The sequence below is a fragment of the Entelurus aequoreus genome, linkage group LG09, assembly GCF_033978785.1.
Source record: "Entelurus aequoreus isolate RoL-2023_Sb linkage group LG09, RoL_Eaeq_v1.1, whole genome shotgun sequence".
Lineage (NCBI taxonomy): Eukaryota > Metazoa > Chordata > Actinopteri > Syngnathiformes > Syngnathidae > Entelurus > Entelurus aequoreus.
This window is the reverse complement of record NC_084739.1, coordinates 64,690,609-64,707,844: the sequence shown is the minus strand read 5'-3', so window position 1 is coordinate 64,707,844 and position 17,236 is coordinate 64,690,609. Positions and strand designations below refer to the sequence as shown.

The window sequence follows — 17,236 nt, the reverse complement described above, 5'->3', positions numbered from 1 at the left end:
ACTGCACTTCTCACCCTATCTCTGAGGGAGATGCCAGCCACCCTTCTGAGGAAACTCATTTCGGCCGCTTGTATCCGCGATCTCATTCTTTCGGTCATTACCCACACTTCATGACCATAGGTGAGAGTAGGAATGTAGATAGCTCGGTAGACCGAGAGCTTTGCCTTCTGGCTCAGCTCTCGTTTCGTCACAACAGTGCGGCAGAGAGACTGCAATACTGCCCCAGCTGCTCCGATTCTCCGGCTGATTTCCTTCTCCATCTTTCCCTCACTCGTGAACAAGACTCCGAGATACTTAAACTCCTCCACCTGGGACAGAGTCTCGTCCCCTACCCGGACTGTACAAACCATCGGTTTCCTGCTGAGAATCATGGCCTCAGATTTGGAGATGCTGATCCTCATTCCAGCCGCTGAACACTCGGCTGCGAACCGATCCAGTGAGAGCTGAAGGTCACGAACCGAAGGTGCCATCAGGACCACATCATCTGCAAACAGCAGTGATGCAACCCTTAGCCCCCCGAGACATATACCCTCTCCGCCATGGCCACGACTCCGCCTAGAAATCCTGTCCATGAAAATCACAAAAAGGATAGGTGAAAGAGCGCAGCCCTGGCGGAGACCAACCCCCACTGGAAACGGATCCGACTTACATCCAAGCACCCGGACACAACTCTCGCTTTGGTTGTACAGAGATTGGATGGCCCTCAGCAGGGTTCCCCTCACTCCGTACTCCCTCAGCACCTCCCACAAGATCTCCCGGGGGACCCGGTCATACGCCTTCTCCAAATCCACAAAGCACATGTAGACTGGATAGGCATACTCCCAGGCCTTCTCCAGGACTCCCACAAGAGTAAAGAGTTGGTCAGTTGTTCCACGACCAGGACGGAATCCACATTGCTCCTCTTGAATCTGAGGTTCGACCATTGGCCGGACCCTCCTTTCCAGTACCTTGGCGTAAACTTTCCCAGGGAGGCTGAGTAGTGTGATGCCCCTGTAATTAGCACACACCCTGTGGTCCCCCTTTTTGAAAAGGGGAACCACCACCCCAGTCTGCCACTCCCTCGGCACTGTCCTAGACTTCCACGCAATGTTGAAAAGGCGTATCAACCAAGACAGCCCATCAACACCCAGAGCCTTCAGCATTTCTGGACGGATCTTGTCAACCCCCGGAGCTTTGCCACTGTGGAGTTGTCTAACTACCTCAGTGACTTCACTCCGAGAGATCGATGTCGATCCCCCATCATCCTCAGGCCCTGCTCCTATCAGGGAGGGTGTATCTGATGTATTTGGGTTCAGGAGTTCCTCAAAGTGCTCTTTCCAACGCCCTACGACTTCCTCACTTGAAGTCAGCAAAGTCCCATCCTTGCCGTACACAGCTTGGATGGTTCCCTGCTTCCCCCTCCTGAGGTGCCGTATGGTCTTCCAGAACAGCTTTGTTGCCGCCCGATAGTCCTTCTCCATGGATTCCCCGAACTGCTCCCACACCCTCTGCTTAGCCTCGTCCACAGCCACGGCCGCTGCCCTTCGGGCCCGTCGGTACCTTGCAACTGCCTCCGGAGTCCCCTGGGATAACATACCCCGGTATATTGAAAATCCCACGTAAAAGAGGAGCGACGTTCGTGTGTTGTTAATATTCAGTGTTTTATTGTTCATAGTGAATATAGTAAATCCCACTTCCTTTATTTTGATTTACAAGCGACTGAAAGTTGTGGCGTGAAGTTGTTGTGTTGTGGCTTTATGTTGTTGTTTTGTGGCTTTTTTCGTAACGGCTTTTGCAATCATGTTGTGGCATAAAGTTGCCGTGCTGTTTGTGGCTTCATGTTTTGTCACTGCGTTTGCATTTGTAGTGTTTTTTGCAATCGCGCTGTCGCCGAAAGTTGTCGTTCTGCGGCTTTATGTTGTGTTGTTGCTTTTGCAAATGTCACAGGAAAAGCATTGATCAAAGTTAGTGTTCCAGAACATGATATTAGTGCGATTATTGGCAACAAAAATAGAGGAAAGCTAAGAAACAATTACCTCTTTCGAGTGAGCCCTCCACAGAAAGTGGGAAGAGAGAACATCTTTTTTTTTTTGAGCAGATCTAAACTGGAGAGCCCTAAAAGTGCTTTGAAGCATATAAATGTGAACAATCAGAGAGTCTCAAGAGCTCAGACCTCTACCAAGGCCGAACAACAATCCAGTGCCTGCTAGCTTGGTGTATCTAGCAATATGTAATAGTAAGCACATTTAATGCAAAAAAAAAAATACATAAAAAAAAATGCAGGTGTGAGGAAGCAGAAGACAACATTTCAGTTGTTTACTCCTCAGTTTATGCAACCAACATGTAGTAAAGTTGGATTAAAAGTCAGAAAGTAACATATAATGCAGTGTTTTGTTCCTTTAACGCACATGTAAGTGTGTGTTATATAAATTGTTATTTTTGGCATTCACCACTAATTGCCACGAAGCACTTTCACATGCATTTGCTTTTATTGCGTGTTGACATCCTTCCAGTTTGCTTTTATCAGAGCTATTTTAGCTGATTTATTATTGATGGTCCTGTTAGTGCGATGCCCGTAACTCCTTAACTGGATCCGCCTTAAATGGAGGAGTTACACATTGCCAATGTGGTGGCCGTGGTCACAATAAACACACACACAACCACATGAAGTCACAACACGACAACTTTCAGCCACAACCGGATTGCAAAAGCCACAACATAACATGAAGCCACAGCACAACAGCTCTACACCACAACACAACCTCATAAAGTCACAACACAACCACACAAAGTCACAACACAACCTCATAAAGTCAAAACACAACCACATAAAGTCACAGCACAACCACATAAAGTCACAACACAACCACACAAAGTCACATCACAACCTCATAAAGTCACATCACAACCTCATAAAGTCACAACACAACCACATATAGTCACAACACAACCACATTAAGTCACAACACAACCACACAAAGTCACAACACAACCTCATAAAGTCACAACACAACCACACAAAGTCACATCACAACCTCATAAAGTCACAACACAACCACATATAGTCACAACACAACCACATTAAGTCACAACACAACCACACAAAGTCACAACACAACCTCATAAAGTCACAACACAACCACATGAAGTCACAACACAACCTCATAAAGTCACGACACAACCTCATAAAGTCACGACACAACCTCATGAAGCCACAGCACAACAGCTCTACACCACAGCACAACCACACAAAGTCACAACACAACCTTATAAAGTCACAACACAACCACATAAAGTCACAACAAAACCACACAAAGTCACAACACAACCACATAAAGTCACAACACAACCACATAAAGTCAAAACACAACCACATAAAGTCACAGCACAACCACATAAAGTCACAACACAACCACACAAAGTCACATCACAACCTCATAAAGTCACAACACAACCACATATAGTCACAACACAACCACATTAAGTCACAACACAACCACACAAAGTCACAACACAACCTCATAAAGTCACAACACAACCACATGAAGTCACAACACAACCTCATAAAGTCACGACACAACCTCATAAAGTCACGACACAACCTCATGAAGCCACAGCACAACAGCTCTACACCACAGCAAAACCACACAAAGTCACAACACAACCTTATAAAGTCACAACACAACCTTATAAAGTCACAACACAACCACATAAAGTCACAACAAAACCACACAAAGTCACAACACAACCACATAAAGTCACAACACAACCAAATAAAGTCACAACACAACCACATAAAGTCACAACACAACCACATAAAGTCACAACACAACCTTATAAAGTCACAACACAACCACGTAAAGTCACAACACAACCACATAAGTCACAACACAACCACACAAAGTCACAACACAACCTCATAAAGTCACGACACAACCTCATGAAGCCACAGCACAACAGCTCTACACCACAGCACAACCACACAAAGTCACAACACAACCTCATAAAGTCACAACACAACCACTTTAAGTCACAACACAACCACATAAAGTCACAACACAACCACGTAAGGTCACAACACAACCACGTAAAGTCACAACACAACCACATAATGTCACAACACAACCACATAAAGTCACAACACAACCTCATAAAGTCACAACACAACCACACAAAGTCACAACACAACCACATAAGGTCACAACACAACCACATGAAGTCACAACACAACCACATAAACTCACAACACAACCACACAAAGTCACATCACAACCTCATAAAGTCACAACACAACCACGTATAGTCACAACACAACCACGTGAAGTCACAACACAACCACATAAAGTCACAACACAACCTCATAAAGTCACAACACAACCACATAAGGCCACAACACAACCAAATGAAGTCACAACACAACCACATAAAGTCACAGCACAACCTCATAAAGTCACAACACAACCACATAAAGTCACAACACAACCACATAAAGTCACAACACAACCACACAAAGTCACAACACAACCTCATAAAGTCACAACACAACCTGATAGTCACAACACAACCACATAAAGTCACAGCACAACCTCATAAAGTCACAACACAACCACATAAAGTCACAACACAACCACATAAAGTCACAACACAACCTTATAAAGCCACAACACAACCACTTTAAGTCACAACACAACCACATAAAGTCACAACACAACCTTTTAAAGTCACAACACAACCACGTAAAGTCACAACACAACCACGTAAAGTCACAACACAACCACATAAAGTGACAACACAACCTTATAAAGTCACAACACAACCACATAAAGTCACAACACAACCACATAAAGTCACAACACAACCACATAAAGTTACAACACAACCACACAAAGTTACAACACAACCACAAAGTCACAACACAACCACATAAAGTCACAACACAACCACACAAAGTTACAACACAACCACATAAAGTCACAACACAACTTCATAAAGTCACAACAGAACCACACAAAGTTACAAGACAACCACATAAAGTCACAACACAACCACACAAAGTCACAACACAACCACACAAAGTCACAACACAACCACATAAAGTCACAACACAACCACATAAAGTCACAACACAACAACATAAAGTCACAACACAACAACATAAAGTCACAACACAACAACATAGTCACAACACAACCACATAAAGTCACAACACAACCACATAAAGTCACAACACAACCTCATAAAGTCACAACACAACCTCATAAAGTCAAACCACAACCACATCAAATCACAACACAACCACATCAAATCACAACACAACCACATGTAGTCACAACACAGCCTCATAAAGTCACAACACAACCTCATAAAGTCACAACACAACCACACAAAGTCACAACACAACCTCATAAAGTCACAACACAACCACATAAAGTCACAACACAACCTCATAAAGTCACAACACAACCACACAAAGTCACAACACAACCTCATAAAGTCACAACACAACCACATAAAGTCACAACACAACCACATAAAGTCACAACACAACAACATAAAGTCACAACACAACCACATAAAGTCACAACACAACAACATAGTCACAACACAACAACATAGTCACAACACAACCACACAAAGTCACAACACAACCTCATAAAGTCACAACACAACCACATAGTCACAACACAACAACATAAAGTCACAACACAACCTCATAAAGTCACAACACAACCACATAAAGTCACAACACAACCACATAAAGTCACAACACAACCTCATAAAGTCACAACACAATCTCATAAAGTCAAACCACAACCACATAAAGTCACAACACAACCACACAAAGTCACAACACAACCTCATAAAGTCACAACACAACCACATAGTCACAACACAACAACATAAAGTCACAACACAACCTCATAAAGTCACACCACAACCACATGAAGTCACACCACAACCATATAAAGTCACAACACAACCACATAAAGTCACAACACAACCACATAAAGTCACAACACAACCACACAAAGTCACAACACAACCACATAAAGTCACAGCACAACCTCATAAAGTCACAACACAACCACATAAAGTCACAACACAACCTCATAAAGTCACAACACAAACTCATAAAGTCACAACACAACCACATATAGTCACAACACAACCACATAAAGTCACAACACAACCTTATAAAGTCACAACACAATCACATAAAGTCACAACACAACCTCATAAAGACACAACACAACCACATAAAGTCACAACACAACAATATAAAGTCACAACACAACCTCATAAAGTCACAACACAACCTCATAAAGTCACAACATAACCACATAAAGTCATAACACAACCTCATAAAGTCACAACACAGCCTCATAAAGTCACAACACAACCACATAAAGTAACAACACAACATGAAGCTACAGCACAATAAGTCTACACCACATCACAACCACATAAAGTCACAACACAACCACATAAAGTCACAATACAGCCACATACAGTCACAACACAACCACATAAAGTAACAACACAACATGAAGCTACAGCACAATAAGTCTACACCACAGTACAACCACATAAAATCACAACACAACCACATATAGTCACAACACAGCCTCATAAAGTCACAACACAACCACATTGGGCTACAACACAACCACATAATGCTACAACACAACCACATAAAGTCACAACACAACCACATAAAGTCACAACACAACCACATAAAGTCACAACACAACCACATAAAGTCACAACAAAACAACTTTCAGCCACAATATGATTGCAAAAGCCACAACAAATGCAAATGTCACAACACAACAACATAAAGCCACAACATAACAACGTCACGCCACAATACAGCAACTTAAAGCCACAACTTTTGCAATCGTGTTGTGGCTGAAAGTTGTGTTGTATTGTGGCTTTAAGTTGTTGTGTTTTGGCTTTTGCAATTGTGTTGTGGCTTTAAGTTGTTGTGGTTGGGCTTTTGCAATTGTGTTGTGGCTTTAAGTTGTTGTGTTATGGCTATTGCAATTGTTTTGTGTCTTTTGCAATCGTGTTGTAGCTGAAAGTTGTGGCTGTTTTGTGGCTTTATATCAATGTGTTGTGGCATTTGCATTCTTTAGTGGCTTTTGCAATTGTATTGTGGCTGTAAGTAGTTGTGTTGTGGATTTTACAATCGTGTTGTGGCTTTTGCGATTGTGTTGTGGCTTTAAGTTGTTGTGTTGTGGCTATTGCAATCATTTTGTGGCTTTTGCAATCGTGTTGTAACTGAAATTTGTGGTTGTGTTGTGGCTTTATATTATTGTGTTGGGGCGTTTATATTCTGTAGTGGCTTTTGCAATCATGTTGTGGCTGAAAGTCACGTCATAGCTTTTGCTTTTGTTGGGACCCTTCTTGGCCACCGTAGCTTGGGCAGGTCTTGGATCAAATTAGATAACCCCTCCCGTCTCCTCCCATCGTAAACAGCGGAATTTTCCAAGCCTTTGGCTTGGTGCAACAAAGACAGCCTCTGTTCACTGGGAACTCAGAGAATGGAAAGTTTTTGATAATTTACGTACAATTTTTCTGACACTCATTTCGGCCGCTTGTACTAGTGATCTTGTCCTTTCGGTCATAACCCAAAGCTCATGATCTTAGGTGAGGATGGGAACATAGATCGACCGGTAAATTGAGAGCTTTGCCTTCCGGCTCAGCTCCTTCTTCACCACAACGGTCGATACAGCGTCCGCATTACTGAAGACGGCGCACCGATCCGCCTGTCGATCTCACCATCCACTCTTCCCCCACTCGTGAACAAGACTCCGAGGTACTTGAACTCCTCCACTTGGGTCAGGGTCTCCTCCCCAACCCAGAGATGGCACTCCACCATTTTCCGGGCGAGAACCATAGACTCGGACTTGGAGGTGCTGATTCTCATCCCAGTCGCTTCACACTCGGCTGTGAACCGATCCAGTGAGAGCTGAAGATCCTGGCCAGATGAAGCCATCAGGACCACATGTCCTGACCCCATGGGGCCCGGCCGGGCATAGCCCAAAGAGGCAACGTGGGTCCCCCTTCCAATGGGCTCTCCACTCATGGGATGGGCCATAAAGGTCGGGTGCTTTGTGAGCTGGGCGGAAGCCGAAGGCAGGGCACTTGGTGGTCCGATCCTCGGCTACATAAGCTAGCTCTTAGGACGTGGAATGTTTTGAATTTTGCTGAACTAAATCCAGAGAACACGTTCTGTCATTTGTTTGTTGTATTATAACCCAAAAACACACTCATGTTTTTGTCTTCCTTTTTTTTTAGGAACTATGGTGAGTAAAGACGAGGCCAAAAGCATCGTGGTGTCAGACACCGATGAATCCGATTCGGACACGGACCTCGCGCACAACCTCGACGCGCACTCTGGGCCGCAGGTGAGGAAGAAGAACAAAGCCCTGCAGGTGCATTTTCGGGATATCTGCGAGGCGCAGAAGGAGCACGGAGGAAAACACTCCCGGTCCATATCCTGCAAAGTGACCCACAGACAATACATGACCATGCCCGCCAGACGCTCCATCCCGAACGTGACCCGGAGCACCGGCGTGCAGACCTCACCTGACCTGACCAAGCGATACAAGACTTTCCCCTTTGAGAGGAAGAAGGGACACACGTTCAAGCACGCCGCGTTAGTGGAGGACTACAGAGGACAAAACAACGGCTTTTTGAGCGATATAAAAGCGCTGGGAGAGGACGGACAACCCATCGGGTTATCCTCCGTTGTGGGACAGACCAAGGTTTTGCTCCACCAGACGGACGACAGCAGCGATACGGAGGATTTGATTTGCGACGCCAACTGCGTGGACGGAACCTCCTGTCCGGATTCTCATCTCCCGTCCCGTCTGAACAACCCAGCGGAGCACCAGGACTGCGGGACAAGGACCAAACACAAAGGATTACCGCGAGAAGACACGGACCAGGCTTCCGCCAAGCGTCTGCTGGCCAACTCTGAGTTCGCGAAGGGCGGGGGTCCGGTGGCGTGGAACTCTTTGACCCGAGTGGAGTCTTTAGGAAGCCCCTCGAAGGCTTGTAAAAGAAAGCAGTCCCAGACGCTTCCCCACAGCGCCTCGTGTTCGTCGCAGTCGCGAGGGCAGTGCCGGACCAGGCACGCCTCGGCCTCCTCCAAACTCCAGCAAACGCCTGGGACTGGCGAGGGTTTACCTGCAGGGACGCCGGTGGGGAGAAGCAGCCGGCGGGTGACACCTCAACCCGGAGACAAGGATATCAAAGAGCAGCTGCAGGCTATGGAGAATCTCATCAATTCCAGCCAGGAGACCATCAAGGTCCTCCTCGGAGTTATTCAGGAGCTAGAGAAAGGTGAAGCACAGAGAGAGGGGTGAGTTTCTTTATAATTAACATTTAAATTTTTTATACAGGGGCCCTGCAAAGTATAGTAGTCGCATCAGAGCTGCCAGCGTCTTTCACACAGGCATCATCCGGCTCTTTTACAGCCACTTCTAAAGACTGCTCGTGCACAATTACTGAGGGCCTGATGTTCTAAGATCCAAATAACAAGTGCTAAACAACACGTGTAAAACATGCAATTAGTGGCCTGATTTACTAAAGGTTTGTGTGTACTAGGAGACCAAAAATACAAAAAAACAATCTGTCTGGAGCCGCAAAAAGGGAAAAAACGTATATTAGTCTAATAATGAAGGCAACGCATGACGTAAGTGTCTATATTAGCTATAATAGCTTACTATCGAAATGACTTTAAAAGTCTTATATAAGTGTTGTAATGAAGACAACACATGATGTAAGTGTCTATATTAGCTGTATTAGCCTACTATCAAAATGAGTTTAAAAGTCTTATATAAGTGTTATAATGAAGACAACACATGATGTAAGTGTCTATATTAGCCTACTATCAAAATGACTTTAAAAGTCTTATATAAGTGTTATGATGAAGACAACACATGATGTAAGTGTCTATATTAGCTATATTAGCCTACTATCAAAATGACTTTAAAAGTCTTATGTAAGTGTTATAAGGAAGACAACACATGATGTAAGTGTATATATTAGCTATATTAGCCTACTATCAAAATGACTTTAAAGTCTTATATAAGTGTTATAATAAGGACAACACATGATGTAAGTGTCTTTATTATTTATATTAGCCTACTATCAAAATTAGTTTAAAAGTCTTATATGAGTGTTATAAGGAAGACAACACATGATGTAAGCGTCTATATTAGCTATAATAGCCTACTATCAAAATGACTTTAAAAGTCTTATATAAGTGTTATAATGAAGACAACACATGATGTAAGTGTCAATATTAGCTATTATAGCCTACTATCAAAATGACTTTAAAGTCTTATATAAGTGTTATAATAAGGACAACACATGCTGTAAGTGTCTATGTTAGCTATATTAACCTACTATCAAAATGACTTTAAAAGTCTTATATAAGTGTTATAAGACAATTACACAATTCAAACGACACGACACAACATATAGCCACAAAAAAAAAACAAAGCCACAAGATAACAACTTTGAGCTACAATATGGCTGCAAAAGCCACTAATGCAAACACCACGCCACAACTATTTTGTTGCTTATAATCACAATAACATTGTGTTCCGGTACACTAACTTCAATCAATGCTTTTCTTATGACAGTTTCAGTTTATTTTATTTCTTAACTGCAGCACTTCCACTGCATAACCCTTTTATGCTCACATCTTCTCCAATGCTTTGCAACATTTCTTTATGATTAGACGTTACGCTAATGCAGGTCACCAAAAGGTATTTTCCCAACACGGGCTTGGGATTAAATGATAGCTACAGGCATTATCTTTACAGCAGGGGAAAAGACTTGGAGAAGGCATTCGACCGTGTACTGTGGGGAGTGCTCAGAGAGTAGGGGGTAACGGACTGCCTGGCTGTGACGGTCCGCTCCCTGTATGATCAGGGTCAGAGCTTGGTCCGCATTGCCGGCAGTAAGTCAGACCCGTTTCCAGTGAGGGTTGGACTCCGGCAAGGCTGCCCTTTGTCACCCATTCTGTTCATAACTTTTATGGACATAATTTCTAGGCGCAGTCAAGGCGTTAAGGGGATCTGGTTTAGTGGCTGCAGGATTAGGTCTCTGCTTTTTGCAGATGATGTGGTCCTGATGGCTTCATCTGGCCAGGATCTTCAGCTCTCACCGGATCGGTTCGCAGCCGAGTGTGAAGCGACTGGGATGGGAATCAGCACCTCCAAGTCCGAGTCCATGGTTCTCGCCCGGAAAAGTGTGGAGTGCAATCTCAGGGTTGGGGAGGAGATCTTGCCCCAAGTGGAGGAGTTCAAGTACCTCGGAGTCTTGTTCACGAGTGAGTGGATCGTGAGGTCGACAGGCGGATCGGTGCGGCGTCTTCAGTAATGCGGACGCTGTATCGATCCGTTGTGGTGAAGAAGGAGCTGAGCCGGAAGGCAAAGCTCTCAATTTCCCGGTCGATCTACGTTCCTATCCTCATCTATGGTCATGAGCTTTGGGTTATGACCAAAAGGACAAGATCACGGGTACAAGCGGCCGAAATAAGTGTCAGAAAAATTGTATGTAAATTATCAAAACATTTTCCGTTCTCTGTGTTCCCAGTGAACAGAGGCTGTCTTTGTTGCACCAAGCCAAAGGCTTGGAAAATTCAGGGCTCTCCCTTAGAGATAGGGTGAGAAGCTCTGTCATCCGGGAGTAGCTCAAAGTAAAGCCCACATGGAGAGGAGCCAGATGAGGTGGTTCGGGCATCTGGTCAGGATGCCACCCAAACGCCTCCGGCCGGTAAGAGACCACAGGGAGGACCCAGGACACGTTGGGAAGACTTTGTCTCCCGGCTGGCCTGGGAACGCCTCGGGATCCCTGGGTAGGAGCTGGACGAAATGGCTGGGGAGAAAAAAGTCTGGGCTTCCCTGCTTAAAAATGCTGCCCCCGCGACCCGACCTCGGATAAGCGGAAGAAGATGGACGGATGGATGGGGAAAATACCGTACTGCAGCTGAGGCCCTGAACGCATCGCGTCTATGCTCCTGACAATCACTGGTACTTTAAATTTAACATTAACTTTAATCATTTTATATTATATAATATTACAGTATTTTCCACACTATAAGGTTATAAGATTATAAGGCACACCTTCAATGAATGGCCTATTTTAAAACGTTGTTCATATATAAGGCGCACCGCATTATAAGGCGCATAGAATAGACGCTACAGTAGGGGCTGGGGTTACGTTATGCATCCCGTAGTTGCGAGACCTGTTGTGGCTCAATATTGGTCCACATATAAGGCGCACCGGATTATAAGGCGCACTGTCAGCTTTTGAGAAAATTGGAGGTTTTTAGGTGCGCCTTATAGTGCGGAAAATACGGTATATAATATGTTTTATTGGATAGTAGTCTGTTTATTTCAATTCATAGTTTTATCTTTATTACCTCTTGTGTAATTTATTTTTATCCCATATTTGTTCCCACTACCGCACCTTAAATTGGAGTCCTTAATCTTGTTATATGCAAATATAATGACAATAAAGTCCATTCTATTCTATTCTAATTATCTTGCAGTCATGCACTGACCAAATATGCCTGATTAGCACTCCACACAAGTCAATAACATCAACAAAGCGCACCTTTGAGCATTCACGCACAGTATAAAACTTTTGGTGGACAAAATGAGACAAAGAAGGAGTGGAAGATGTAAACAAACTGTTGCGTCACAGTCCACGCTATGGTGAGTTCAAGAACTGCCAAAATTAGTAGGACAAAACGATATTCACCAAATACTCTCATCAGCGAAGCATACTCACAAACATATTAAACAGTGGTAGTTCTAACAATCGGGAAGGTTTGTGTCCTCAAACAATGATTACGTCTTCCATCCACCATTCAGTGTTATCATCCACCCCCCCCCCCCCCCCCCAGTCCGTGCAACCGCGGTCTCTCTAATTGTAATGTGCGAGCAAATGTACCTGCAATAATCCTCCACGTAGCGTTATCATCATGTTTCATTTCGACATGGACCTCTTTAAATGTCAGCAAGCCTCATAAAGTCCTCAAGCTGTGTACTCAGTCAGGGTGTTATTGCAGGGGCAATCGTGAGAACCATTAGGGTGCCGCTCTAAAACCTACACAAGGTAAATTGTGTTTAAGCCAAATCCATATTTAGTGCACACGCAGGGTACCCCCGCCCCCTCACATCTCTGTTATGGTCCGCCCGGCTTTTTAAAGGAGCAATTAGTGCAGCCTCATCACGCGTCTCCAGAAAGTTGTGTCTTCTGCTGTGCTCCCACATCAGGGTTAGTGCAGAGATTGCAGAGAATTCCCACTTTTCATTGGGAATTATCCGATATTCCTGCGTTACCAAGGACTACTTCTTCCATGACCCTTGATACATTGTGTGAAAGGGTCATTGGTATGTGGTCCCACTAGGAATCCGGAAGTATTTACCGCTTCCACAGCGAGATATAAGTTAGCCCTCTCACCTCTCTGATGGACATCTACACCTCCCGCTGCCTCAACAGAGCCAGTGCCATCATCAAGGACAGCACCCACCCTGGCTCTGACCTGTTCCACCTGCTGCCCTCTGGGAAGCGCTACAGGTGCATTAAAACCAAGACTAAGAGGCTAAAAAACAGCTTCTTCCCCAGGGCCATAACCACCCTGAACAGACTTCCCCATTGACCCTCATAACTGCCTTCTCTTCGGTGCAATAACCCATTCCACCAACCACCCTGTTTCATGTAGATATTCATGTACATATTCATTTCACCCTCTGTATAGAGTGTACACTTGTTTTATCGCACTGTATGGAATGGCCTCAATCTCGTTACCCTGCGTATTGACAATAAAGCTGATTCTGATTCTGATTCTTGTGTAATGTTCATATTGTTGTTACTCAGCCAGCGTTTGTGGGTCTGATGGACCCCATTGCATTTTGTGGCTTTTAATGCCTCACAATCAAACACTTTTACGTTAAAATACTGAACAGTTGTTTACCTTATCACAATAAACATTTGTTCAGTATTTTAACATAAAAGTGTTTGATTGTGAGGCATTAAAAGCCACAAAATGTTTTTTAAATTTGTGTTTCAACATTGCAACATTGTTTGTCAACACTGTTTGCTCTCATTTTCTCGCACATTTGACCCTCTGATGTTCTGTGTACCTACACTATGTCCTCCTCCTGTCTAGGCCTGCTGTGTGTGTATGTGTGTGTGTGTGTGTGTGTGTGTGTGCGTGTGTGTGAGTGGGTGGGTGGATGGGTGCGTGTGGTACACAGAACATCAATTTCCACACTTCTTGTGTAGACACTTACATCATGTGTTGTCCTATTTCTAACATTTATATAAGACTTTTAAAGTAATTTTGATAGTAGGCTAATACAACTAATATACACACTTACATCATGTGTTGTCTTCATTATAACACGTATATAAGACTTTTAAACTAATTTTGATAGTAGGCTAATATAGCTAATATAGACACTTACATCAGGTGTTGTCTTCATTATAACACTTATACAAGACTTTTAAAGGCATTTTGATAGTAGGCTACTATAAATAATATAGACACTTACATCATGTGCTGTCTTCATTATAACATTTATATAAGACTTTTAAAGTAATTTTGATAGTAGGCTATTATAGCTAATATAGACACTTACATCATGTGTTGTCTTCATTATAACACTTACATAAGACTTTTAAACTAATTTTGATAGTAGGCTAATATAGACACTTACATCATGTGTTGTCTTCATTATAACACTTATATAAGACTTTTAAAGGCATTTTGATAGTAGGCTAATATAGCTAATATAGACACTTACATCATGTGTTGTCTTCATTATAACACTTATATAAGATGTTTAAAGGCATTTTGATAGTAGGCTAATATAAATAATATAGACACTTACGACCCGGACATCTTATATGTAATAGAAATGTGTAGGGGGGGTGTATGGTGTGTGGTCATTAAATATGTATTCTGATATATGTTCTTCACAGAAAATGAACCAAAGTCAGTGAGTCTCAGTTTGAAAAATTAATTCATTGTATCATTTTTTTTTTTTTTTTTAAATGAAAACGGGTCCCACAGACCCGAACACCACACAAGGGTTAGAACAAGGCCGGAAATGTATCCCGTGAAAAACCGTCCGACCGGAACTCTCGAATAACTAAAGTCCCTTGGGTGAATAATGTAAACTCACTACACCGGTATCTTTTAGCGTTTTCATGGCGAGCTGACTGACAGATATAAGTAAGAACTTTACACTACTTTATATCAGAAATGGCAACAGCGGAGGATGAATGTCCCATAAGAAGAAGATAGAGACAAAGAAGAAGCTTATCGACTACATCGTCGGCATGGACTACAGTGGCGGACTTGTGCAAATTTTCAGGACTTGCGCAGATCCCAAATACACATCAGCAGGTACCAGAAGGTAAAGAAAGTTGGTTTTGCATAATATTACGAAACAAAACGCCAGATAATATGTCTTACCTTATACACACACCATAATAATACCCGTATCTCTAACTACGGGATCCGTAACACGCCGACAATCCATCAAGTGGTGCGGCTTCAAAGTCGTACTAAAACATTTTTGACGGATGCACACTCCTGGCATTCTCTCGAAGCTCATGGAGAGAATGCCAAGAGTGTGGAAAGCAGTAATCGGAGCAAAGGGTGGCTATTTTGAAGAAACTAGAATATAAAACATGTTTTCAGTTATTTCACCTTTTTTTTGTGTTAAGTACATAACTCCACACGTGTTCATTCATAGTTTTGATGTGACAATATACAATGTAAATCAGGGGTCCCCAAACTACGGCCCGCAGGCCAGATACGGCCCGCCTGCATCCAAAATCCGGCCCGCGGGTAGTACCAAGTAAAAAAAAAAATAAGAATAATATTTTTATTTTTTTATTTTTTTTTTAATTATTATTTTTTTAATCTGTTCTTTTTCACCCATCCATCAATCCATTTTCCACCGCTTGTTACTGAGTCTCCTAGGCAGATACTACACGCCATCGTCCAAAATCCGGCCCGCGAGTAGTCCTGGCTAAAAAGTAAATAAAAATTGTATTTATTTATTTTTTGATTATAATTTTTTTTAATTTATTTTTTGATTATAATTTTTTTTTTTTTTTTTTTATTATAATTTTTTTTAATCCGTCCTTTTTCGCCCATCCTACAATCCATTCTCTACCGTTTGTTACTGGGTCTCCTAGGCAGATAAGGCACGCCAGCATCCAAAATCCGGCCCACGGGTAATACCAAGTAAAAATATATATATATATATATATATATATATATATATATATATATATATATATATATATATATATATATATATATATATATATATATATATTTTTTTTTTTTAATTATTATTTGTTTTAATCTGTCCCTTTTCACCCATCCATCAATCCATTTTCTACCGCTTGTTACTGGGTCTCCTAGGCAGATAAGGCACGCCAGCATCCAAAATCCGGCCCGCGGGTAATACCAAGTAAAAATATATATATATATATATATATATATATATATATTTTATTTATTTTTTTTAAATTATTATTTGTTTTAATCTGTCCCTTTTCACCCATCCATCAATCCATTTTCTACCGCTTGTTACTGGGTCTCCTAGGCAGATAAGGCACGCCAGCATCCAAAATCCGGCCCGTGGGTAATACCAAGTAAAAAAAAAATATATATATATATATATATATTTTTTTTTTAATTATTATTTGTTTTAATCTGTCCCTTTTCGCCCATCCATCAATCCATTTTCTACCGCTTGTTACAGGGTGTCCTAGGCAGATACGGCACGCCAGCGTCCAAAATCCGGCCCGCGGGTAGTACCAAGTAAAAAAAAAATTTTTTTTTAAATAAAAAAAATTGTAATTAATTTTTTTTTTTTTTTTTAATTATTATTTTTTTAATCTGTTCTTTTTCACCCATCCATCAATCCATTTTCCACCGCTTGTTACTGAGTCTCCTAGGCAGATACTACACGCCAGCGTCCAAAATCCGGCCCGTGAGTAGTCCTGGCTAAAAAGTAAATAAAAATTGCATTTATTTATTTTTTTATTATAATTTTTTTAATCTGTCCCTTTTCGCCCATCCTACAATCCATTCTCTACCGATTGTTACTGGGTCTCCTAGGCAGATAAGGCACGCCAGCATCCAAAATCCGGCCCGCGGGTAATACCAAGTAAATATATATATATATATATATATATATAT

At 42.3% G+C, this 17,236-nt stretch overlaps 1 protein-coding gene across 4 annotated transcripts in view; it reads left to right on the top strand.

Moving 5' to 3' along the window:
- LOC133656928 (inhibitory synaptic factor 2A-like) overlaps nt 1-17,236 on the top strand; it is a 142,680-nt gene that overhangs the window by 44,720 nt on the left and 80,724 nt on the right. For all 4 annotated transcript variants that reach the window (XM_062057792.1, XM_062057795.1, XM_062057793.1 and 1 more), the window contains exon 2: nt 8,281-9,349. In XM_062057792.1, the coding sequence (XP_061913776.1) occupies nt 8,286-9,349 (1,064 nt within the window). In that variant the 5' untranslated portion in view covers nt 8,281-8,285. The remainder of the gene's footprint in view (nt 1-8,280; nt 9,350-17,236) is intronic.